Source organism: Copadichromis virginalis, linkage group LG6 (assembly GCF_057382275.1).
Source record: "Copadichromis virginalis isolate Kocher_CV1m ecotype Utaka linkage group LG6, C_Virginalis_male_GT1.1, whole genome shotgun sequence".
NCBI classification, from domain to species: domain Eukaryota; kingdom Metazoa; phylum Chordata; class Actinopteri; order Cichliformes; family Cichlidae; genus Copadichromis; species Copadichromis virginalis.
This window is the reverse complement of record NC_140623.1, coordinates 21,951,937-21,978,418: the sequence shown is the minus strand read 5'-3', so window position 1 is coordinate 21,978,418 and position 26,482 is coordinate 21,951,937. Positions and strand designations below refer to the sequence as shown.

The 26,482-nt window shown below is 39.1% G+C and overlaps 1 protein-coding gene across 2 annotated transcripts; it reads right to left on the bottom strand.

Moving 5' to 3' along the window:
* Window positions 1-1,672: 1,672 nt before the first annotated feature.
* Window positions 1,673-26,266, bottom strand: suclg1 (succinate-CoA ligase GDP/ADP-forming subunit alph). 2 transcript variants are annotated; one of them, XM_085459275.1, is made up of 9 exons: window positions 26,047-26,266; window positions 24,083-24,183; window positions 20,802-20,918; window positions 20,350-20,562; window positions 19,884-19,941; window positions 17,511-17,594; window positions 15,002-15,153; window positions 10,591-10,779; window positions 1,673-2,692 (listed from the first exon to the last, which is right to left on the bottom strand). In XM_085459275.1, the coding sequence occupies exons 1-9, from the start codon at window positions 26,078-26,080 to the stop codon at window positions 2,666-2,668; spliced, it is 975 nt and encodes a 324-aa protein (XP_085315401.1). In that variant the 5' UTR covers window positions 26,081-26,266; the 3' UTR covers window positions 1,673-2,665. The 2 variants fall into 2 exon arrangements, with proteins under 2 accessions (XP_085315401.1, XP_085315399.1); XM_085459273.1 differs by lacking the exon at window positions 26,047-26,266 and adding an exon at window positions 25,294-25,506.
* Window positions 26,267-26,482: the final 216 nt, after the last annotated feature.

Below are 26,482 nucleotides of genomic sequence, written 5' to 3'. Positions count from 1 at the left end.
ACCAATTTCAATAGATTTATTATGTCAATTATTGGGATCATGTCTGTGAAAGGTGCTTTATAAAAAATTAATATAGTGCTTTTCTACTCTGAGTACTCAAAGTGCTTTTATACTACAAGCCTTTCACCCATTTATTTACAAACACACACACACACACACACACACTCTACAAGCACATTTTTCAATGCCAATGTGCTTTTCATCTAACATTCACAAATTCACACTCCACTGGATGTATTGGGGACAACTTAGGTTTCGATATCTTGCCCATAGATACTTCACTGATCTTTCGATTAGTTATTAGTAGATCCATTTTACCTCCCGAGCCACAGCCGCCGCTGTGTCCAAATTTCTGAGTATGACTGGAGATAGTAAACAACGTTTATCATCTAAACTAGAAAAACTTCCATAGGAAATTAACCTTAAGGGCTTTGTATGACTAACAAGATGAAAACAAGCCAGCTTCCAAAGTAAGTTCATTTTAATTTTGAACCTGCTGTTACTTGTGATAAAGTTGAGTAAATCCTAAAGACGGAGCAGTTAAACTGCACTAAAGGGTTAACTTTGGCCCGATTTAGTTCTTGCATACAAGCAGAACACAGCAGAAGTACAAGAAGGAACTTCTGAGCCTCTAAACAAATAAGCTTTCTGTGCCACTGTCAGTCATTATGTTAATTCACTAATGCAGATTAAAAAGTAATTGTTAACAATGTTTACACATAATAATCTGCCTTGGCTGACTGCTGTGGAGCAGATAAGAATAGGCTGTAAAGATGTCCAGTGTAGGGCTTTATATGCTTCATTACACACTTTTGTTCCCAGTGAGTTAATTTAAATAGATTCTGTGGGCACAAAACCAACTGTAACCTTATTTTCCCCTTTCATTTTCTCTCACCCACTCCACACTCACCTTGTGTTCAGTAATGAGGTGTCGGTTTAACCTGCAACTTTTTGTGGAAGTTGACTTTGTGTTGATCAGAGAAAAACCTGAAAGTTTTCTGTGAATGCTCACACAAGCTGTATGTTGCTCAAATATACAGTCTTAGAAAATACTAGCATTCAGAGCAAAGCTTCACTTTACCTTGGCTCGATAAAACTCAAAAACCACACACGACTGTTGTAGAAAACTTGGGAAAAACGGCAGCCTCAAAAATAATCATGCATTATGAAAGTTTTACGTTTTGTTCCAGAGGTAAGAAAACCTATTACACAACCCAAATGAAATTTGTTATGCTAATAACTAAAAATCCAACCACTGAACTGAAGTTCCTCATTAGTATGTCACACAGTGCACTTGGCTAAGTGTTCATTTTATTTACTTATTTAATATTTTTCAGCTTAGATGCCTCCACTCAACAATTTTCCTCATAACCTCTGGATGTTCAGTGGATAAATGTCACGACGCAAGAGTCGTGCCCACGAACTAACGGAGAGAAGAGAAATCTGTTGAAGGTTTTAGATTAACGATTATGGGTGTTGTGTTGTCTTAAAGTCAAGCGCAAGGACAGGCTTCATTTTTCAATACTGACAAAGGAAATGCTACATTAGATACTGCATTGAGTTGCAGATACTCGTGGAGACCATCCCTGGATAGACGTGACATTACGACTTCCACTCTCTTCACGTCCTTTCATTCAATAGTGACTTGAGGATAAATGACGCTTCAAAGAACTTAAAGGACACTTTGCTCACAATTTATTCAAGGGACATATTTGTGGTACTGACTCTCGACAAACCTCAGAGCAGTTCACGCTCCAACAAAGAGAGGTTGAGTAAAAATGGAAGGTGAAACAAAAGCCTAGTCTATTTTGTAATCTCAGAAATTCCTGCTCTCCCTCAAAGATTGGCACTGACAAGCTGATACTAGTCAATACTAGTGTTCGACTTTATGACTGAATGTGGTAAATTTGACTTCTAATCTCTGAACGAAATAATCAATTGGCCTAATCATCGTTTCTCCTTAAGAATGAGTCAAAACTGAAACCAGATGCAGTGACTTTACAATGGCAGTCAAATGAGGCGTTTTCAGAAGTGGGATTTATTAACATTGCAAGAGAAGCACTTTTGTCATAAATGCTCACCTGGCAGTTGTTTCTGTATCTATATCACATTGCCTGCACCTTCTGCATCCCCATTTAAGTGATGATTTGTACTTCTCGAGTTACTTTAATGATGCCTAAAAATCTAGGGACAGCAATGCCGTTCTACAAGGAGACCACATCTGTTTCTTACATATGCCACGTGAAAGTACAGGCGACACAGCTGACAAAATGATATGAGAAATGTTTGTTATTCGGGTGGGCAACCAGTGAAATTAGTGATGAAATCCATCATAGAGCAGGAACAGCAGAACAGAACGAAACAGATCACTGTGGCGTCGATCCGTAAGCTGCCGACATTGTGTGGAGAAGGAAAACATCCATAAAGCTTTTCATAGTGTACAATGGTTTCTTTAGGATACCAGTAAAACACTGTTTTATTCTTTCCATTTATGTGCAAGGTATGAGTTCATGGCAGAAATTACAATATAAACACTTCGTGTGCGTATCGTAGTTGAAATAATCGGGGTTTACAGACACTGTAGGGGCATATCCACCTCCAGACTCAGGCTGCTCATCTCAATTTCGAGGCAGGGGGTAAGAGGTCAGCTGCCTTCTTACGCAATTTACAACATCTTCCTCTTCTCAAACTCCTGCAGAGATGGACAACACAGAGGAAGAAGAAAAGAAACAACGTGACATGAAGTGAGACAGACGTGAATGATTTATTCATGCAGAATTCACTCAGCTCTGTTTTGATCCCATGTATCAGATCTGCTGTTGAAGGGGGAAAACAAAGGCAGCTAGAGCTGTGGAGTGCCTGTTTTTTTTTTTTGTTTTTTTTTTCTTTCCTGGAGAGTGCAAATCATGTAGCACGCACATCTCACTAAGTTCCAGTTGCCAGCATTAAAACAGCACACTTCCTCTGATTGATAGGGACTACCCATCTGCAAAAATCTGATTTATGCGTGGTTATGGTTGTTCTGTTTATCAGCACGGTCCAACCATGTGACTATAAATGAGAAAGCATTATGTTAGCCATTAAAAAGGATGTTGCTATTTACATATTCAATTTGGGAAATATCACACAAATCATAGGATGATAGAATACGTCGTTCCCAGAGAATTTTCCATTCCACAGGAGGAAAGTAACTTAATGCAAAAGTCATTTATCAGGTCTACAGAACACACAAGTAGTCATGCACATGTCGGCCTATTCCTCTGTGGCGTCTGGATACCTGAAGGTCTACTGCCACCTTCAGGAGGAAACAGGCTTGTGTTTGAATAATGTAAAATGCTCGGTAGCCAACGCAAGCGCATTCTTTAAAGCAACAATTAGATGGAGTGGGAGGAGGGAACTGGGGAGCCATGATCTTGTTCACCAAGTTTGTGCTTTACAGATGAGGTACAATTAGAAGAGGGGAGGAGGTTAGGCTTTTGGCTAAAAAAAATAAAAAAAATAAAAAAAATTAGAGGACACAAAAAAAGGGTAATGGGTTGGAAAGAGTGGCAAGAAAGACAAGAGGGGGTGTTTGTGACAAGCAGACAGATGCTTTGTTGGTCCGTGTCAACAGACACTAACTCAAAGGTAGGAATCATAGCACTAAGGTAAGAAAGCAGAGCCGTCTGTGAGGGAGGGGGGAGGAGAAAAAAAAAAGGAAGAAGAAAAAAAGAAGCCTTCTTTGTGAGACAGCGTCTAATGGTTGACAAGTCAAGAGCAAGAGGGGGAGTAAAAATGAGCAAAGTAGAGGTTGCCACTCAAAAGCGACAGGTGAGAACACGCCTGGATTGAAACTGGGGAGAGCAGACGAACATGTAATGTGAAAGAAAAGCAAAACCTTTACAAGCGAGCAATGACAGCTGTGACACTTGGGCGCGGATACATGAAGAAAGCAGGCATTGTAAATATGGTCAGCACGCCTGCTTTAACTTTTAAATATATTACAAAAACAAAATCCAGATTCGATATTTTTGTGTCTCCATAAACCTTTGCAGCTTTATCAGCGGGATAAGATAATACTGTGATTTTGTAAACAAGTAAAAGGTCATAATTATTCTTCCTTTGCATATAAATTAAGTTGTTCTCAGATAAATATAGGTTTACTGATTTCTTCTCCTTGCACCCAGCGCAACTAAATTTTGCCTTTGTTTATCATTGCGAGTGTGTTACTACTAATTTTTGGCTTTGTGTGGGACGTGGAAACCTACAGGAGCTTATTGTATTTTTTGCATTTCTTGCTGGTCTGCAGTGGGCAGAGATTGTTTTGAAATGGATGTCACACACATAGTTCAGCAACAAAGGAATCTCATGACATTTGTAAGGTTGTTTGCTTATAACTAATACTGCATGATAAAAACCACATCCATGCAGCTCTGTTGAAGATTTTTTTTGTAGTGGGGTGCACATAAGATTTTCTTTTCCCCCTTAATTTGGGCGTTTAATGTTATTTGGAGATTCAACAGTTTAGAAGTTGTACTGTAACAAAAACATACAGTACATGCAAAGAAAATGTTTTTAGTTAACTTGAATAAGAAATAAAAAGGGTGTCCTAGCACTGCTGAAACAATAAAAATGGCACAAACACTAAAAGGATGATCTGTGGGAAAGAAGGTGCAGCAAACAAATTGTAAAGATGAATAAAATATTCCACAATAAATATCAGGAAAAAAGAGAAAACTTCAGGCTTTAAATCTTTTAAGGCTATGACTTTATATCTAGTTAAAAATGAGCCATGAACTGGTCGTTGTCTAATCTTCATCCTGTTACCCCCCGTCTGATAGGAAAAAAGCAGCTGATTCAGTGCGTTAGTGCAGCTTGATGCTGAAGATGTACACCTTGTTCAGTTTCATTTTCCTGTCTAACATGCATTAGACAACAAAGGACCAAAGTTACACCCGAGGAATAAATATTCCTCATTCTGCTGCATTTTATTATTATTTTTTTACTTTTACTAAATTTTCAAATGGCTACACACAGAATGACAGAAGGAGGCACTATTAGTATACTGTGTCCTACTTACAAGTGAGCTCTCAGTCTGAACTTGATTATTCTTATGATGAACATGGTGCAAGGATTGGAGTGGGAACAAAAAGCAGTCATGTTCCATTAAGATGTTTAAGAGGTTAAACTATTATTAACACTTGGAATTAGAGATTTTACTGAAACCTTGGCCCTTCTGAAATGTCAAAGTTTTCTCGAGCTCACAAAATACTGTTATAACATCTGATTGCATTTGATGACGCATGTATAGATTTCTGCAGATGCACGTTTGGACTCCTGATGTTCAGGTTCATGCAGGTCAGCTGACACAGTAATTCCCCGGTTGTTGTTCCTGCCTGCGGAGATAGCATTATTTCTACTTTCTTCTCTTACATGTTATTACTCCGATTAAGGCGGTCAATGAGATTAACAGAGATGTATGAACACAACGTGCAGCAATATGAGCAACCACGCAGCACGTTTTTCATCATTACACGCAATGATTATGAATTAAACTTTGGGAAAGAAAGTCATGTAAATCTATATCTGCGTGCAGTTGTGCCAGCAGTGGTAATGAAAGTATAAGATGATGAATGGGTGTAATACATGCTTTCACTTTTTATACATCTTGTTAACAGTTCTTCCCTAGAGATAAACTGAAATAAAGAGGCAATGCCAGCAACTCTGCCACAGTAAACACACATTTATTAATTTCTGCCCTTCTCTTCTGCCTTTCTTTATAGCATATTAAAAGTTCAATCTCAGCCTTTGCTACTCAGAAGAGATAAATAACTAAATAAACCTCCTTACATGAGTACATTAACTGTGATAAGAGATACAAGTGACCAGGATCACAAGATATTTTGGTCTGCAAACTAAAGAGAAGAATTATCACAATTTCACTTACATGTAATTATGCTTAAAATATGTTTATTCATTAGTTGATACATTGCATAAACTTTAAAAATAAAATAAATGCAAACAAGTATATTTTATAGTTCTACATTAAACAATGAACCACATATTTATGCATGGGGTAGATATCATAATTTTTTGCTTTCTATGCATTTCTTGTCCTAATTTTTAATTGCATGTATCTGAAAAAACATAAGTGTGACATAAATTGTTTGGGATATAGTTAAATTAATAAGAATTCTGCTTGCTTCTGTTTAAAGCGAAGCATTTTTAACACCGTTCCCACCAATGACTAAATATTCCAGCAATAAGTATTTTCATATCATGCGATACTGTTAAATTTAACTATCAATCAGCTCTGATCCACACACAGACACATGGGGGGGATTAATTATTTATTGGATCACCTGCTGAATTTGTAACTTCGCCCATGACATTAATAGTCTCTAATTTTTGTGGCAGTTTTGTTTTAATAGAGAGAGAACAACTAAAAAAATGCATTTTTCACTCAATGAAATTCAAATAGATTTGTATATATGTATGCATGTACAGTATGTAGGTAAAGTATTTAAAACCCAGCCAGAATTCCCAAAGCAACGGATTGCAGTTTGTGTGCCTCATGGGGACACATGCCAATGAATTACAGATACCCCTGATCACAATTCAGTATGTTTAGAAATCACACTTGTTCACAGAATCTCTTCCTTCTATTCCAACCTTTCCACCACCACAGGTGAGACCAAAGAGCTGTCAAAAGACTGCAGAAGACTACTGGTTTAAGCCAGGGCCTCCTCGCGGTAGGATATCCCAGACCGGAAAACCTTACCCAAGAAGCAGCCGTCTCCCTTCGATGTGGAGGAGTAGCAGTTCTACTCTGAACCCCTCGCAAAGCACTGAACTCTTCACCCTATCGCTCAGGGAGAGACCATCCACCTTTCGGAGAAAGCTAGATTAACAGATTGATGGCTTTCTCATCAACAATGCGCCATTGGTGACAGACTGTTGCATAACATTTAAGACAGTTTACAGACATAAGCCATCAATTCAATTTTACCAATTAGATTAAACGTCAGCTAGTCGACTAATTACACACATACCTAGTCGTGGGTTTTCCAGTATGACAATGTCCCAAATCATATATAACAAAGACGCCAACAAAGGAGTGCCTAAAGAAGCACATTAAAGTCATGGAGGAACCTATCCAGTCTCCAGACCTCAGTCCTATTGAAATACTGTGAAGATTCAAGCTGCCAAGTATCATTTAGAGAGTGTCAGTAAAGAGGGGTGAACCAAAATCCCTCCTGTAATCTTGCAAACCTGGTGATCACCTTAGAAAGCATCTTACCACTGTGCTTTCCAACAAGGGTTTCTCCACCAACTACTAAGTCACATCAAATACTTATTTCAATCAATGACAAGCAAAATTAATTAAAAATAATTTTGCAGTGATTTTCTGTCTCCCTCCATTAAAACAAAGCTATAACAATAATAATTTCTTTATGTGACCAAACTTAAAAATTCAGGAGGGATCAAAATTATATCCCTTACTATAGAGACTTTTTTTTTTCTTTTTCAGGGCTGTCAACACTAACGGGTAAACGCCATCATCACAATTAACGAGATTAAAAATTTTAACGCAATCAACCCATCTGGAGCGTAGAATGACTCTGAATGTCTCTGCCAACGCATTTTGGGCAGTTTATTCAAAGTTTGTCCGTTCTGCGGTCCAGATGCGCTCCAAAAATTTTAATCCCGATGACGGCGTAACACGTTAACGTTGGCAGCCCTAGTTTTTTTTTTTTCGTATAAGAATCTTACTGAATTTAGGTTTAAAAAAAAAAAAAAAAAAAAGAAAAAAGAAAAAAGTGCTCCTTACACAAAATAAACCTTTTGCAAAAGTTAATGTACGTCACTGGACTCCCTGAGCATTTTACTGCTGTAGGTGGATGAAGCAGAACTTGTTGATCAATGGTTTAGCAGTTTAATATATAGCACTGAATCATAATTTTTCAGGCCAATTCAGGCCAACCAACAGCAGGGGAGCTGAGGGAGGTGAGAATAGAGCCGACGAGTTGAATCTGTTTTTCAATAGATTCGACACCACAGTGTCTGCTCCCACCCCCACAACCTCACCTGCAGTCAGCCTGGAATCCAGAGCCACACCACTGTGCCAGCCTCTCTCTTCACATGTTGCCTCCTGTGAGATTCCTGACACCCCTCCCCCACCCATCACCTTCACTCAATACCAGGTTGAGATGCAAATGAGGAGACTTCACTCAGGCAAGTCTGCTGGACCAGACGGAGTGAGTCCCCTTGTCCTCAAGGCCTGTGCCCCCCAGCTGTGTGGAGTCTTTCATAAACTGTTTATGCTGAGTCTGAGTCTGCAGAGGGTCCCGGTGATGTGGAAGACATCATGCCTCGTCCCTGTACCAAAGACGCCTCGTCCCAGTGGCCCCCAGGATTACAGGCCCGTGGCACTGACCTCCCACATCATGAAGACCCTGGAAAGGCTCATCCTGGACCAGCTGCGACCCATAGTAAGACCACATCTGGATCCCCTTCAGTTCGCTTATCAGCCTCGTCTCGGAACAGAGGACGCCATCATCTACCTGCTCAATCGTGTCTACACCCATCTGGACCAGCCGGCGAGCACTGTGAGGGTCATGTTTTTTGACTTTTCCAGTGCTTTCAACACCATCAGGCCGACCCTCCTGGGTGATAAGTTAGCAGCGATGCAGGTGGATGCTTCTCTGGTGTCCTGGATTGTTGATTACCTGACAGGAAGACCACAATATGTACGTCTCCCACAGTGTGTGTCTGACAAGGTGATTAGCAACACAGGGGCACCACAGGGGACTGTCCTCTCCCCCTTCCTCTTCACCCTCTACACCACAGACTTCAGCCACTGCACAGAGACCTGCCATCTTCAGAAGTTTTCTGATGACTCTGCGGTGGTTGGATGCATCAGCAGGGATGATGAGACAGAGTACCGGGCTGTGGTCGACTCCTTTGTCACGTGGTGTGAGCAGAATCATCTGCAGCTCAACGTGGCAAAGACCAAGGAACTGATCGTGGACTTCAGGAAGACCAGGAAACACTTGACCCCTGTTTCAATCCAGGGGGTCAGTGTTGACATTGTGGAGGACTATAAATACCTTGGAGTACACATTGACAATAAACTGGACTGGGCTAAAAACACCACAGCACTTTACAGGAAGGGCCAGAGTCGTCTCTATTTTTTGAGGCGACTGAGGTCCTTCAACATCTGCCAGAAAATGCTGAGGATTTTCTATGAGTCTGTGGTGGCCAGTGCGATCCTCTATGCTGTTGCATGCTGGGGGAGCAGGCTGAGGGTCGCAGATGCCAACAGACTTAATAAACTGATCCGTAAGGCCAGCAATGTTGTGGGGATGGAGCTGGACTCCCTCAAGGTGGTGTCGGAGAGGCGGATGCTGTCCAAGATAAAGACAATGTTGGATAACACCTCCCACCCACTCCATGACATGTTGGTCAGTCACAGGAGCTCGTTCAGTGAGAGACTGAGATTACCGAAAAGCACCACTGAACGACACAGGAAATCATTCCTGCCTGTGGCCATCTCCCTGTACAACGCATCCACTTAACACACTGTTTGCTGCTACAACTACACATGTTTCTTTTCCAAATATTTATTTATAAGTGACTTATGTATGTATGTATATATATGTATATATTGTACTATTCTTAGTTAGCGTATTGTCTGTCTTGTCTTAATGTTGGTTTAAAATGGAGCACTGTAACAAAAAATAATTTCCCCCAGGGATCAATAAAGTATTCTGATTCTGATTCTGATTCTAATTTATGAACTCATCATACATTTCATTTAAAGTTTTTAATCTGAATAATACTGATAATGATAATAGATGCGGACAGATAATTTTTTTCTAAAAAAAGAAAGAAAGAAAGAAAGAATAACTATGGCTTTTTCTCTAAAACAGACTCTCATTAACCAACTAGTTTGCAAACACAGAACAGTAGAAAAATGTTTAAAATGTGGATTCATGATCAATTTAAAAAATAGAGATATAGATAAAGAGAAAACTCCAGACAGTCAAGAGAATTCGGTTTGAAATGTTTGTATATATAATGTGTGTATACGTGTTTGGAAGGTGTGTGTGTGTGTGTGTGTGTGTGCGTGCGTGCGTGCGTGCGTGCGTGCGTGCGTGCGTGCGTGCGCGCGCGCGCGCGTGCGTGCGTGCGCGCGCGCGCGCGCACGGGCAAACTATTGATGTGGTTTTTGCCCTTTATTGCAACTTAGAGACAACACTGTTAAACTAACTTCTTAAAGACTACAACCACAAAAACATGACAATGTAATTTCACCTTTCATTTTCAGCAAGACTGATTTTAGGCGACAAAATTGGGTTACTCTAACAAATACCAGCTCTGGATCAAGCTTAATTTCACCATGACAAAACCATGCAAATACACCCACCTGGGCATTTGTTATTTATGGCACTGCTAGCTAAAAAGCTTGCTGTTCTCAACTGATCTAAAGTTGCCTGCAGTCATTTCTGACAGTTATCAACCACTGACACATTGGAGCCGTACTTTCCATCACTGTTCATGATTACTAATCTTTGAGCCTTTGAATATTTACTGGTCCAAGTGACTCACCTTGAACATAGTGCTGCCCAACTGAGCAGGGGACATGCTGACTACAACTCCAGCTGACTGGAGGGCTGCAATCTTCTCTTTGGCTCCACCCTTTCCGCCAGCGATGATGGCACCAGCATGGCCCATTCTACGGCCAGGAGGAGCAGTTAGACCAGCGATGAAGGATACCACAGGCTTTGAATTATCACCCTGGAAAAGGAGGAAAAGGAAAATCGGAACATAAAAATGGGGTGAAGATGCACAGAAAAGGGGAAACTGCTCAAGAGAAAGTGTCAGATGCAAATAGCATCAGAAAGCACAAGAAGAGAAAAGTTGAATCCTCTTTCTGCACCTGCATTTTATTCATTCATTAGAAATGAAACACCCCTTGTCCTCCTATTAGAGAATCCCATGATAACAGGCTTGTCTAACCTGCCATCTCTGTCTCAGTCTGCAATATTAAAACAAAAGGGTCAATCAAGCCATTTAATTGCATGGGTTGGTGTATGACCAGATAGGGGTTCAGGCTCCCGCCGTTTCATATCATCTCATTTCTAAAATGGTAATTAGTCATGTAGGCACTGATTAGCTCAGCACCCATTTATACTGCTTTCTCACTGATGGATGATACATTCAACAGTTAAGATCATTTCCAAGGTGAAGAGAGCTAATATTTCATCTTCACCAATAACACAACTAGCAAGGGGGACTGTGTGTGTGTGTGTGTGTGTGTGTGTGTGTGTGTGTGTGTGTGTGTGTGCGCGTGCGTGCGCGCGCACACACACACACACATGTACAGCAGCTAATATTTCATACTTAGGAATAACAACATAATTGCAGAGGACTGCTTGGTGCGTGTGCGCATGCACAAATTTAAACTAGCGCACAAACAAACACAAGTGCACGCACACAGCCTTAGTCCTGTGCTTTCAACAGAGGCTGTGGCTCATCCGGTGAGCTGCTTTCAGAGGGTGAATGTGGCATGCTTTACAGCCTTTACAGCAATATAGTGAGGTCCTTCAAAGACACCCACTTCAAACTGCCATTTCAGCTTCAGATTCAAACCTGACACTGGCAGGAACAAAATGGCAGCTACTAATATATACTAGAGATGACTTCTGATAATTAAGACTCACAGGACATATACCAGCCGGGGAAATGCTGAGGACCTTGGCTCAGAAATGCACCACTAATGAGGCATTAACACTTGAATAGTTAACAGGGAAATGAAAATAGGGAGGGAACATCATTTTAAAGTGCTCTAAATATGTTGGAAGCATCTGCTCTATGCATCGAAAATGTATGCATAAAAACAAATTAGCACAAACAGCCCACTCAGTATTCAGGAGTCAAATCACGTTCTAAATAAACAAACCAACCTCGTGTGGATCAAGTCTTAAATCTAACTCAAACGCAAGAGGTTTAATTACTCCATTAATCCCTGCTTTCCCGGGCTCCAAGTAACAACTCATACAGGGAAGGGTGTCATATTACAATATCCCTTTACCCGTCTTTTGTCTTCCACTGTTAGCTGTACAGATTTATTACCTTAATTATGAGACCAATCGCATAATATAACGTTCTAACACCTCCTCTGTGCCAACATGACTGGAAAACGCCTTTGTTCTATAAACACAAAATACCCTGCTCTAAATTGAGGAATTGTTTTCATAAGCTTAAAAGTAAAACTGGGACACGCAGGTGGCCTCACCAACATGATGAGGGCGGGGTGTAAATAACATGTGCCAGCGCTTCAACTTCAGACTTCATCCAAACTACAGCCTTCCTTCATTTTCAGGGTTTTTTTTTTTTCCCTCACAGAATAAAATGTTTATTTAAAAGGTCAGTGGAGATGGGGTGAGGACATTTTATTTATACATACCCACCACAGTAGTCGAGGTGCCAAATACTATGACGTATTTGGCATGCATGACCCAAATTTTAATATGGCGTGGAAAGCCTTTTTCTGTTAGAAAGCCTGTGAGACTCTTGTATTGATAAACCGCTGATACAGGTGATGTTATAAAACCACTTTTTACTTGGCAATAGAGGGCATCAACACCAATGAAGGCTTAATGCTGACATATGCCCTACATCATAAAATCTGACAGCAGAACCTAGTGGGAAGTATGAGTTTGTTTTCTTGCATTTCACTGAATTAAAGCAGCGGTAGACAAAATAGTGTGCAGTAACTCAGCTGTAACACTGATGGATACTGAAATCAATACTTTCTCCCCTTTTGGTCTAATATGTCGTTCGCACGTCAGGAGATCAATTTATTAAATGTTGCATAACATAAATCAATCATGACACTCAACCTTTAATTTCAATGGGCATTGAATACACAACGTGTCCAATGTGGCACAATTTGTCAAGCTAATGCGAAACGGGGCATTTAAGAAACAGTTTTGGGTTTAACGTCTTGAAATGAGTAATGTGGCCCTCTGTGAATACATACTGAAAAAGCTCAGCACAAAACTGTTTATTTCACATGAGATATTTTAATCTTTCCTGTACTGGCTGTGTTGTGCCAGGTTCAGCCAAGGCTCAGCTGGGAAAAATAATAATTTGCTAAAAATAAAACGCATCCCTTCAATAAAACCCAGTTATTATGGAGTATGAACCTGTTTTTGAAAGATGTCGAATCAGTTCGGAGGTCTGGTTATATAAAAAGAGAGTGGATGATGTAACCACGCTAAAAGACCAGAGAATAGTAGATTTGTGGTGGTGCTGGTGTGTCGAAATTTTAGCAAAAAAAAAAAAAAAAAAAAAAAAAAAAAAACTGATCGATTTATACTGTAAAAAAACAAACAGAAACAAGAATGACCTCCATGATTTATGAAGTCTGCTACATGTGCTGCGCTCTAGGGACGGCCATATCGTTTTAATCTTTGAGCGTTTGTTGAATTACACAGAAGTTGATAGTTTATGTGACGACATGTTGGTCTGGTAGTGAGCATATCTACAGCTGCTGGTAGAAGGTGATGGCAAGGCACCGTTGATACTAAAAGATGGAAATCCAAAGACTATGCCAGCTCTGTGTTCAAATCCAAAATAAGATTAATAAAAATAAGAGCCTTTTTGAAAAATCACAAATCTATCAGAGGAGATCAAACCAAATACCAGAATATCAAACAATGACCATTAGAGAGATGTGTAAGATTAATGCTTAAATGTGGGATTTCGTTTGGAACAAGACATAAGGTGGGTTGATCGCTTATATCACTGCTGTCAATCAAATTTAATCAAATCACACCTACGCTACCCTGATGACGCACATTGCCTGTTTTATAATGTGCTTGACACTAAACAATAATATTTGATATGTTCTTTTTCCCTCCACTCACCTTAGACCTTATTTTAGATAAATCCAAGTTTCAAATCAAACTGAAAGTTTACTGGACCAGGTTTTGGAGTTTTCCACCCTGCGATTAAAACCAAGAAGATACTGACAGAAGCAAAACATACTTACGTGTATTAACATTTTATTTTAAGGTAGCCTACTGCTTATTCCAGACACTGCCATTTTCACTTATGGGAGCACACCGCTGGCAGTGCATCAGTGACTTGAATTTGAATGTATCCAAATCTAGAAAAGTTGAGTTAAAGTAAAAACAATGTCTTCAGATATCCTTCTACCCTTTTTCAACTATTACAGTTAAAGAATGCCATTTTATGTACGATGTTCTACACAACTAACTTTCAACATGAGATCTGCAGCTTACTCCCACGCTCTGCTGGGCTTTTTCTTGCATGTGTTTCATTTGAACTGTCCCTTCCTGTCAACACTCTGGGTGATTGGGTGGCGGGTGTTTGTACTTTATTTGTAGAGTGTGAGAAGTTATTCTCCTGAGACGCCAGGAGGAGATTTGCATGCATTAGAGAAGCTGAGGGCAAATCAAATTCATTTCTTAGCTCGAGAGCACCATAAGCGCGCACGTGGACACAGAAGCAAACACATGCACACGGAAAAATTAACAGGCTAAAAGTATTCAGACCCCGAACAAAAAATTATTTTTTAAATATATACAAGTTCACAGCCACTGGGATACACAAGTCAATCCTCACCCGACTCTTTATCATATGTGGTCTCACAAAAGGTTCACTGTTCATCAGCACTGCTGATTTCAGAACATGTCCTGTGAATCATACCTTCATCCCATCTGTCAGCTTATCTTGATCACACAAATCACACTGACACAGAGAAATAAGAAAGCCAGCCTGAAGATACGATCACGCTCATAGCTCATATGATGGCTTCCAGTCTTCACTTGAGCTGACATATTTTGAAAGGGCATAACTGAGAGCTAATTCAGAAAAGGATACATTTTTTATAAGAACAGATATATGTGTTAAGGTGAAGCGCTGTGTGAGGGGATATTAGCAGGAGAGTGAAGTGAGATTATGGGTGTCCAGTGTGTCATTTCCTTACAGAGTTGTGCTGTTTCAGGTACTCTGCTGCATTCTCCTCTGCATTTCCTCCAATTTCTCCAATAAGAATAATGCCCTCCGTCTTGGGATCCTGCAGGAACACCTCCAGACAGTCTATGAAGTTTGTGCCATTAAATGGATCCCCGCCAATACCTTGCAGGAGACAAAGCAAACACTTGATAATGATAATGCCTGTGAAGGAGGATCACATGGCTGTTCAGGCTTCATCAAATAAGCAGCCGCTGGAAGCCAGCTTCACGTCAACAACATCCGATAACCACTACCAAGATAATCTGGGGATGCTTTGCCCGGACTGTTTCACACAACAATTAATATTAACTGATTTAATTTCCCTGTAAATCTGGTCTCATTTTCATTGAGCAGTGCCTTGATTAGCAAATGATGTACAATATACTGTATATCAAGTGACTTTTAAGCTCTAGTTTAGCATTTCAGCAGGGCAAAATTGACTCTGCACAACAAATAAACATTGGACACAGATCCTTTAAATGTCCTACTACTTGCAATGCCAGTGCTGACCAGTGACAGAGAGCTAAAGCAATGAGCTGGAAACGCTGTAAAGCTCTATAAAATCAAAAATAACTGCAGAGTCATTTCTGAGACATTTTGTTAGGGGAGAAAAAAAAAAAAGTTCAACTGGACAGAGTCAAAAAAACCAAACATTCTCAATCATTTTTCAGTTTTACCTCAATTGTCCCAAATCATCTGCATCTCTGCGTGGTACTTTAATGTCTTTTGTTTCATATCCAGGAAACAAAAATTACAAAGCTTTTGAAAACCACAAGGGTGCAATAATCATTTTTAACAATACTTTCCATCAGGATCTACAAAAGCATGGGCAAATCTCCACAGACTCAATGTCTTCTTAATTTATATTCGCACCATTAGAAAACCTGGCAACACCAAGAAAAAAAAAAATTACATGCATACTAATCAAAGCGCACCCACATTAACAGCAACAAAGATGACAGTGATATTAAATATTGCATTAACTGTAATTTGTTGTAGCCCCTAGGTCATACTCAAACTTCAGAAGTCACGAGCAGACCCACCAATAAACTCCGTTTAATGAACTCTACAATATTTAATACTGTTGCGGCACTAGCTTTATGAAGTCTGGCTAGAGGACACTCCATAATTAAAATGTCTAAATAATGATGAAGCCAAGTTGTTTTTCATTTAATTCCAGAGTCCAAGTAGCTCTTTGATATGGATTTTCTGGTGGCACACAAGTTGGCCAAAAGAATTTGTTTTTGTAAAACAGTTAATCTTTTGATGTTTTGCCAAGATGTAACAGAGCTGGATGTGATTGTGTCGTTACTGAATGTCAAGATGTTCTAATAAAATCTAAACAGATATTCTGAGCTGCCTCCTAGAAAGCAAACATGCTGATGCTCATACTGTGAATAACAATAGGGAGCGATACAAAATTGACGAATGAATACACTGGGTTTTTAAACAGCGGGAAACAGAGTTTGGGAAAATGTCACAGGTTGTGCTATCAAGCAGCATGTGTTGTTAATCCATGCTGTAAATCAATGAATTATTAAAACAAGGCTATGAGACACTGTAGAGAAAGTAGGGTAATAAACAGATGGGTGGGTTAATGGAAAGTCCCACATAAACATGTGAGATATGCAGAAAATATGATATTACCTGCAATCCTTTATCTGCTTTTATTTACCAGCTACATTTGTAATAAATGTGTCATTATTTTACAGAATGTGTAAAAGCTAGTATTGTCTTTTTTGAGATGTACCTAAAAAAAAAACAAAAGAAGCATGAATTTAAGAGAAAAAAGGATATATTTAAGATATATGGTACACAATCACATTTTATGTACGGCTATAGATGAGCGAGTGAGATGAAAAACACTATCCTTAAGATTTTCAGGACAAAGACTTTTGAAAGTAAGTTTCTATATCCATCTGAGCCACTCAATGGATCTGTCCGATCTCAATAGGGCTCTTCAAAGATAGCAGCACCTTTAATGCTCAGATCTGAGAGGAATATTCTGAGCACTGATCAGAAAAGTGCCTTTTTATTAGAAAACGTCTGAGCTATTTGCTGAAATGTATTAGCATCTGATGAGTTTTAGAGCAAGGTGATCTTCCAAGTTCACCTTCCTATTTCTACAGAGTCCTGTAAAATATTCTTTTTTTTTTTTTTTATTTAATCTCTGGAGTAATTATTAAAGATGAAAGTCTAATATCTTATCACGTCTAAGGTCCTGCCAACATTCACAGTGAGGTTTAAATTAAATATAAGGCTGTGATGTTGAGTGCTTGGTAATAAGTGACCAGCATGTCTTCAAACCAAATGCAGCACATACTAATATAAAATTCTCTCTGTTCATGCCTACAAAATCTCCCTGGCATCTACTTCGAGCAGTTAAAAGCTTGTTTTATGTTGCACAGATATAAAAATGCATTCAACAGCACTGCGTGTTCAGTTTAAACTTAATATGCCAAAAGTCATTGGTAGCTTACCAACACAGAGTGACTGGCCCAGGCCTACTTGCGTAGTTTGATGCACAGCTTCATATGTCAGGGTACCCGATCTAGAAACAATGCCTGAAAGAAAGAACTTCTTAGGTTTCTTTGCTTACAGATAAACATCATTAAAAGAAATATTGGTCAAAGGTGATATAATAAAATAAAATGCAGCTGCCATTTTTTTGTCAACATCTTTTCACCAAGACATAAAATACAAAACGGATCACCATCGTAACAGATGCTCCCTCTATGCTGCGGTAAAAAAATAAAAATATAATAATAAATGGCAGGCGATTTACTACATATATAACAGACTTCCTGTAAAGGTTCACTAGCCGGGAGCACATGCTGCACATCAAGCTGTCAACAGCAGGAGCTCGATGTAAGATCTAAATAGTGCTGTGTTTAAAAATAAAAAAAAAAGGAAAAAAATTTCAACCTGGAAAGAAAGGCAGCGTGTTTTTCTTCAGCCATTTAATGACTGTGGTTGGAGAAGCCTGAACCAACAGGTGAGTGTTATTCATTTTGAATTTTGACCCCTTTATTGAGTGTCCCTGTTCAACTACTAGTTAGCACCAGAGATGGGCAATAACGCGTTACTTGAAAAAAGTAATCAGATTACAGTAACGAGTAAAGTAAGGGATTACTATTGCAAAATCGGTAATTAGATTACCGTTACTTTCCCATAGGAACGCTGCGTTACTGCAACCATGATTTTTTTGCGAGAATGTCTCATGACAGTGACATAAGCGAGTGCGACATTCGTGACAACAGCTGTGTGCAGATCAACAGTGGATCATGTATCGAGTGCGGGAGAGAGTATGAGCGTGCAGCGTTTAAAGCGTGGAAGTACTGACCTTACTTTGAGTTTGATTCCATAAAAAGTGACAAAAACATTAGTGTCCGTTGTGCGTAGGAAGAAAACTTTTTACAGCGAAAAAACCCCCTAAACTTCCAAGCAAGCACCGAGTGCGCAACGACGTAATGGGAAACTCACAGAGAAACTCGCAGATTCATCAACTGACCGCAGCACACCTGCACCAGGGTAAACCTCCGCCTACCCCCAGTCCTGCTTTACAGGTGAAAATAGAGCAACAGGACCGCTGAGTCTTTGACTTTATTTATTTTCTGCTGTGTTTTACTTGCATCTATTTGAAAGAGTGAGTGTAAACACAAAAAATATTTTATTTTATGAGCTGGAATGTGCAGAAAATAGGTTTAAATGTTAAACTAATTTATTCAAGTCAGAGAATGTTGCAGATAATTACATTTTTGCTTGATGCATAAAGTTAAAAGATTAAAACTAATAAAACAAGTTTAAAAAAAGAGACTTTTCCATTTGATTACATTTTGTATGATGGATTATGCAGAAAAAGTAGAATTGGGCTGAAAGATCTATCGCTTTATCACCTCTTCAGGTTGTAAATCGTGTTTTTAAAAACTAACTAAGTAACTAAGTAATTAATTACTTTTTAAAATAAGTAATCAGTAAAGTAATGGGATTACTTTTTGGGGGAAGCAATCAGTAATTAGTTACTGATTACTTTTTTCAAGTAACTTGACCAACACTGGTTAGCACAAATATCTAGTGAGCCAATCACACGGCAGCAACTCAGTCATTAGAATGAGAAAAGAAAGGTGATTTTAAGTATCTGAGCGATCCATGGTTTTTAAATAGCCTGATGTACTGACCTGAGTATTAAAAAAAAAAAAAAAAAAAAAAAAAAAAAAAAAAAAGCTGTTGATCTGCTGGGATTCCCATCTTTAGGGCTTACAAAGAATGGTGTAAAAAAGAGAGAATATCCAATGACAGGCAGGTCTCCAGGTGAAAATGCCTTGTTGATGCCAGAGGAGAATGGCCAGACTGCCTTAGGTTAATAGGAAGGCAACAGTAACTCAAATTACCACTCGTTACAACCAAGGTATGCAGAAGAGTATCTCTTACACAACTCTTCAAACGTTGAAGCAAAAGGGCTACAGCAGCAGCAGATACCACTCATGAACAGAAAAAAGGAAACTGTGGTGACAATTTGCACTGGACCACAGAAGACTGGGGAAAAAAGGTTGACTGGTCTGAGAAGTCTTGACTTCTGTTACAGCAGTCGAATCTCTAAGAAATGTTTCTAGCATCTTGTTAAATTTGTGCCATGAAGAATTAAGAAGGTTCTGAAGTTGAAAGGGAGTCCAACCTGATACTGGCAAGGTGTGCCCATTTAAAGTAGCCAGTGAGGGCATACAACACCATGTAAGCTCTCTAGATTTCACACATTCTTAAATACATTAACTTTTGGCATTTTAAAGTTATATTCAATTATGCTTAATGTTTAAAGCTTTTGCCTGTGTGACCTTAGACACATCACCACTCACCGATTCTTCCTTTCTTGTGAATGTGGCCTGGCATGATGCCAATCTTACATTCCCCAGGCTGAGAAAACAAATAAAACCCACATATTTCAGTGTATATCTAAAACAAAACACATTGTTTTTTGCAGTTCACATTTGCAGTTCATTATTACTTCATTGTAATTTTTTACAATTTAAAAACCTGTTTTTAAACTCTTTCTTCTATAACAATAAGTAATAATAATATAATAAATAACAATTTTTAAAAAGACAGTCATTTGTCATTTTCTCCATTTTATCTACTGGATAAACTCCCATGATATTAAAAAGGAAAAAAATCACTGTTATTATTAATGCATTAAATCTCAGGGAGTCCATGAGAAGGAATTTGGGCTTTCAACCCTCTCAGCCACCCCCACTCACAAAAAAAAAAAAAGGAAATAGAAGTAAGTATATTTGTCCTCCGCTGTGTATTTATGTATGCACTTACATTAATGACTCCTGGGCAGTTTGGGCCTATGAGGCGAGTAGCGCTCTGGCGCAGAAGCTTATGTTTGACTTTAACCATGTCCTGCTGGGGGATGCCCTCAGTGATGCACACCACCAGAGGTATCTCTGCGTCAATGGCCTCAATGATGGCTGCTGCCGCGAATGGAGGAGGTACATAAATCACAGAGGCGTCTGCCCCTGTGCCCTGCTTTGCCTGAAGCAAAGAATAAAAGGCATTGGCATTGCATCAAAAAAAAAAAAAAGAAAAAAAAAAAAAAAGGGACATTCTCAAGTTATGAAACAGTGCCACCTAATGTTACGTTACAAAAATCCATCTGCAAAGGATCACAGTAGGAAGAATACAAACTACATATTTTAGTTCTTGTTTTTAAAAAAGAATTACAACAGCAATAAGCACAATTACAACACAATTAGACAAGGAGTCACACACACCTCCTTCACAGAGTTAAAAACTGGCAGGCCAAGGTGGGTCTTGCCACCTTTGCCAGGGGAAACTCCTCCAACTAACTGGGAGCCATAGTCGAGAGACTGCTGACTGTGAAACGTCCCCTACAAGTGAAGAGGAAGAGAGCGCAATCAGTTTGTGTACACATGTGTAATGAAATGGGTACAGCCACTTCTACTGCACCAACATTGAGATATCATTGCAGACAGAGTGGAAGTAGGAAATATGATGCCATCCAAGATTAATCACCGGTGCTGCTGAGAAAAAGGATAAATACAGAAACTAGGCTGGATTCTAGCAGGGGGTGAAGGCACCGGTAAATATATTCAATGAGAAGGAATCTAAATGATCTTGACAAATAAGTAATGATGTAAGCTAAGTTTAATCTCCTAGCAGAACATTTGAAAAACAAATCAAAAGCAGCGTTGGATAGTCGCCAGCGCAGAGTGTGAAATATCTCCCAAGAAAGTTAGTTTACAAAATATTTCACACACTGTCACTTCCATGTGGGCCACGGAGAACATGTCGTGCTGCACTGCCAAGGTTTGTGCATTTTATTCTAGACACGCAGGAAAGCGATTCACCACTTTGCTTCAACCCTGCCCATAGAAACGCGTAAAATATGATAATCTCAGACATCCTAGCTCAAGCATCGGGTTAAGCATAGTTAAATCTCAAGAGTATACACATTATGATGCACTAATACTTGATCTGCAAACACAAATGGGCTGTTTATAACAGTCTGTGAATGCTGTAACTTTAGTAAGACACTTTTAACTTCCACGCCTACACGTAAACAGAACATTTAGAATATTTCACATGATCAAACTACAGTTTCAATAAAGAGCTGAAAGCAACTGGCAAACAATATATGTGCCGTACACATGCTTTAAGACTTACTTCAATGAACAGGATACAGCCGCAGTAACACTAAGGGATCACAATGCATTTTGTAGATCTGTGAAAGAATAATTTAACTGAACCTCAGTTGCACCTTCGCAGAAAATGAGCTCATGAATTCAGACCGAACTGATTTTCTGCTGAACGAATCCTATCTGCGTGCAGTCAGTTAATTATCACTCGAGAGGCTGAAACAATGTAGATGGAGCAGCACAGACCGTAACTACAAGCGCAAATAAATGACCTTAATGTAAAAATTATAACCAGCCTATTAAGAGGAATTAGAAGCTATGAATCAGCATTTTCCCGCCCATTTGTAATATAGTTCTTCACCCTGCTAACTTTGCTGTTTTTGCCGGTCATTATTATCGCAAATGTTGGTACAATAATTTTGAAAAATGACTTGCTTATCAAGCCAGGAAGACACGGCAATGTGCACTCAATAGCACTTGCTTCATTTCTCATCCTTTTCTAATTACCCAGAGTGTTCACTAGAACTATATTTAACAACCTTTTATTATGTTGAAGAGAAAATGGAAGATGAAAAATGAAATGTGAGGAAGGACGCGGGGCGGGGGGAATATAAATCTGTGAAGTCCACGTTTCTGGCTTGTTGAACACACTTGCCAAGAAGATTGTAATTCTCCTTCACTGCCACTTTTCAAAGCAAATCACATAAGGTTTTTCATGCACGGAAAAAATAATAAATGAATCAAAGGCTCAACAATCTGCCAAGCAGAGTTAAGCTTGGTTAAAACCATGATAAAGGGTAGTTGTTGGGGGGAGGGGGGAGGGGGGGAGACAAGTCAAATTAAAAATGAAAATTATTTTCTATTTAAGAATAAGCTGGAAAAATTAAAGGATCAAACTTGATTTATAAGGCTGAAACAAATCCACAAAATCCACAGCAAACAGCAGAATCACAGCAGTATCAAGTGTTCCAGCATTTACACAAACTTAGCATCAGGGACTTTTTACCAAACACTTTTACATTTTGCTAACTTTAACTATTTAAATTATTACAGTGCCGCAAAGCCTTGAGCCACCCCTTATTTCTTTGTACTTTACTTCAAAGGAGCCAGGCTTTCTTGTATTTTTAAGGTGCTCTTGAACAATACTTCTCTGAGCTTTTTGAGGGTCTTTCAAAGCTGTTCTTTGGACACTGAATGTTTTTTCACTCATTTATAGCCCAGTTCTTGACACTGACCTATGAACAAAGCTCAAGGGACAAACCAGCGTTGTGTTTACATAGCATTGAAAAAAAAGGTTTTTAAAAAACTGTTTTAAATTGTAGTGATGGCAAAGCTTAAAGCTCTACAGCATATGAAGAGTATCCGAAAGTCTGGATGTAAAAAATCCAGGAAAGACATGCACCAGCCCTTCAGCTGATCCTCAACTGATCACTGATGCCTCATCAGAAATAGACTCACTGGAAGTCATGTCCCACAGGTACACAAGAATTGGATTGAAAGTCAAATGTAAAAGAGTCCTATGGAGTGATGAATCCACGTGTGAAATTTTTGGTTTAAGGCAGGTGCAGGCTGTGTCATGGTTTGGGGCTGCATTTCAGCCAGTGGTGTTGGAAATCTTGCCAACAATTCATAAGTGTTGGACTTATGAACACAGGAAAATCCTCAGAGTCTGGACCTTAACTCTATTAAGAACAGAACAAAAAGCAGTTAACATCAGAAGGTCATTCAAAACAGCTTTGAATAACCTTCGAGAAGCCTGGAGAACTATTCCTGATTATTCCCTGAATGTTTGCACATGTTTTAATAAAGCTCTGCTCTTACTTTCCGTTTTCCCAACAAAACAAAACAAAATGACCAGCAGACCAAGGCTTTTGCACAGTACAGTATTTGATTCCATTTTAAACCTTTTAAACAACTTTCAAATTGTTAGTGAAATTATGATTCTCTGTTTTGACATGAGTATGTGCCCTGAGAGAATAGAGTAAGGACTATGTTTGGGTTGTTAAGGAGTAATAAAGGATTCTGCTCTCCTTGGGACAATGCAGGAGCTTTTCTTCATCTTAGCCAAGGTTTTAATGCTAAAAGGTCTGAGACAAATCTCTAAGACACAACAGACTTATTAGGCTGTAAACATAAAATTAACTTGAACTACACTGACATAACTTGTGCCATTAAAACAAAACTGAATTTAGGCAGAAATAAAGAATGAGATTTTTACAGCTGATGGAGATGCACTTTTAAAATGTCCTTCTGGTAATCTTACTCATACAGAAAGTCTTTGACATACAAAAATGAGGAATTGTGTGTGCAGTAAGGAAAACCTGAGATTTCACAACAAGATTGCAGTAACTTAAACTGATGTGAAGCAAAAACAACGAGAGGTTTTCAGTCCAAACCTGCTTCCCCGTGAAACCTTGGCAGATGACCTTCGTGTTCTTGTCGATGTACAGGTTCTTTCTTGTGCCTGTGTAGCAGTGTCTGACTCCACTGTGCTGCACTAATGGACGGGGGAAAAGGGAACAACAGAGTTTTTTTGTTATTTGTGAGAACTTAACATAGAGGCAAGACTACACATTAAACCTGTTTTGTTCAAAGGAGACATGTTTTGCAACAAGTAAACTGCAGTTTCTCTCAAATCTGAACCGATCCTAAACCACTCTTCTCACAGTGGACAGCAAAGTGTTTAATCAAATATTTACCTTTCAGGGGAACCCTAAGCTCCACACTGTTTTTGGCAACAATCTTTTACCCTCCAACTATCCTTCAAAGTTGCTGAGCAACATTTAAAACTTTCTTTTAAGACTTACAGAGATATGTTTTACAGAAAATGTTACCAAAAAAAACCCCACTCAATTTTTAAGACTTCTGTTCAGTTTTATGATAATTTTAGTTAACCTACGGAGGCATTACAAGTTAGTTAGTGTTTGGTGTAACAATGTGTCCAGCAGCTGCAGGTCACGACTCAGTTGAAGAACTTTAATCAAGGTTTATGCATGCTGCGAGGCATCTGATAAGACAAAGACTGTAGGTATTACATAATCTCACCTAACAGGTAAAATGAGAAATATGCTGCACTACTCACAACATGGCTATGAGACACTTTTACTACTATACTACTGCATTAATGTCAAAAGACTATGTAGTTAAACTCCCCTCACAGCAGAAAATTACCATGGAAATCAATAAAGAATCAAATATAAGAAGAACTGATAGTGACATTGACGACATTAATATAAATTAAAGCTCATCAGTCTCCAAGCAGCAAATGGGTAGCTAGGTGTTTCATATTTTACAATTCACATCCAAGAAAAAGAACAATGTATTTTCTCATTGTGCGTACACACAGTTCGAAATGCGTTTTCTATACAAATATTAATTATATTAAAACTGCATCTGTCTGCCTAATAACAATTATTATTTCAGTTCTTGCAGTTCCTTCAATGTCATGTGAGACTCGAGCTTGTCTTGTGGTGATCCTTTCTTCCCTCTTACTCACTTTGTGAAGCTACTATTCAAAAATAAAGGTGCAGCCTATTTACTAAGAGGACACTGCCAAAATAAATAATATGACACCGCGATCTCTACAGGCTAAAACAAATAAACTCACAGGCTTCTTTTGCCGAACACACTGTCCTGTAGCCCAAATGCCCCAAAATCATTCCTGTTTTTCTTTTTCAGTTCAGCCCTAACGCGTGTTTGTGACTGGGCTAATATTAACCAGCAGCCTGACTAACTGAACTTTGGCCCGCTTTCAAACCTCCCAACAAGACACAATTTATCAGTGAGATAAGCAAAGTTCATCTTAGCTAAAGTCTCAAGAAAGGCGTACTAAATTAAAGTTATGTCGCCCTCTAAAATCTAACGCAAACTTATTTTTACATTTTTTTAACTGTCAGAAAGTAACATGCAAATAAACTGCCTCAAAAAGTTCATTTAGCTGCTTTCAGTTACTGCTCGATAACATGGGCTGATGAACCTGCTGTCACACACAGCCGTTGTAGTTCACAAGACATGCAAGGTCAAAGATCAACGATCAACAATTAACACTTGTACGGAAGCAGGCTGGTAGGTGCTTAAAGTTAGATTTTAAGTTAGATTTTAAGTTAGATTTTATTTAGCGTAAGGCTAAGGTCCTGTCAGTGAGTTTTCCCTGCATTCCTCTACGGTCTCCAGGCTAACGTGGCTAACTAACGTGTAAGCCCCCTGACAGCCAACCCACAGGAGCCTTGCTAGCCGGTGCAAAACTATACGTGCCTGCAAAGCTAATGTAGAGCACACAGACGGTAAGTATACGTGCGATACCGAAAGCAAACTGTCAAACAATTTGTATGACTAAACTATTGTTTGCTACAATACTTACAAAGCAGCCTAGCAAACAATCTGCTGTGAGACATCTTCGGTCATTCACCAATGACACTGGAGACTGAGGACCTCTCACAGGGATCTTAGTTGACCATAAATATCCCGGTGGAATCGAGAGTTTTAAAGAAAAGCACTATAACAAGTCGTTAATTTGCACTGAATTTATAATTGTCAGTATTAACTCAAATAAATTACTATTATTTATTTTTAGTAAGCGGTGAGCTTGACAGTTGCTACACAAACACCGGGGTTAAAAAAAAAAACAGGCGAAAAGTAGGATACTTGAACCCACAATGAACTATGGGTAATGAAGTTCTGACACAGTACTTGAAAGACAGCACCAGTGCCATAATGGCACTAGAGGGCGCATAGATCATGTTGATGTGGATAATGCCGCTGAATGTCACTTTACAGGACCCTGAGCCAGAAATAAA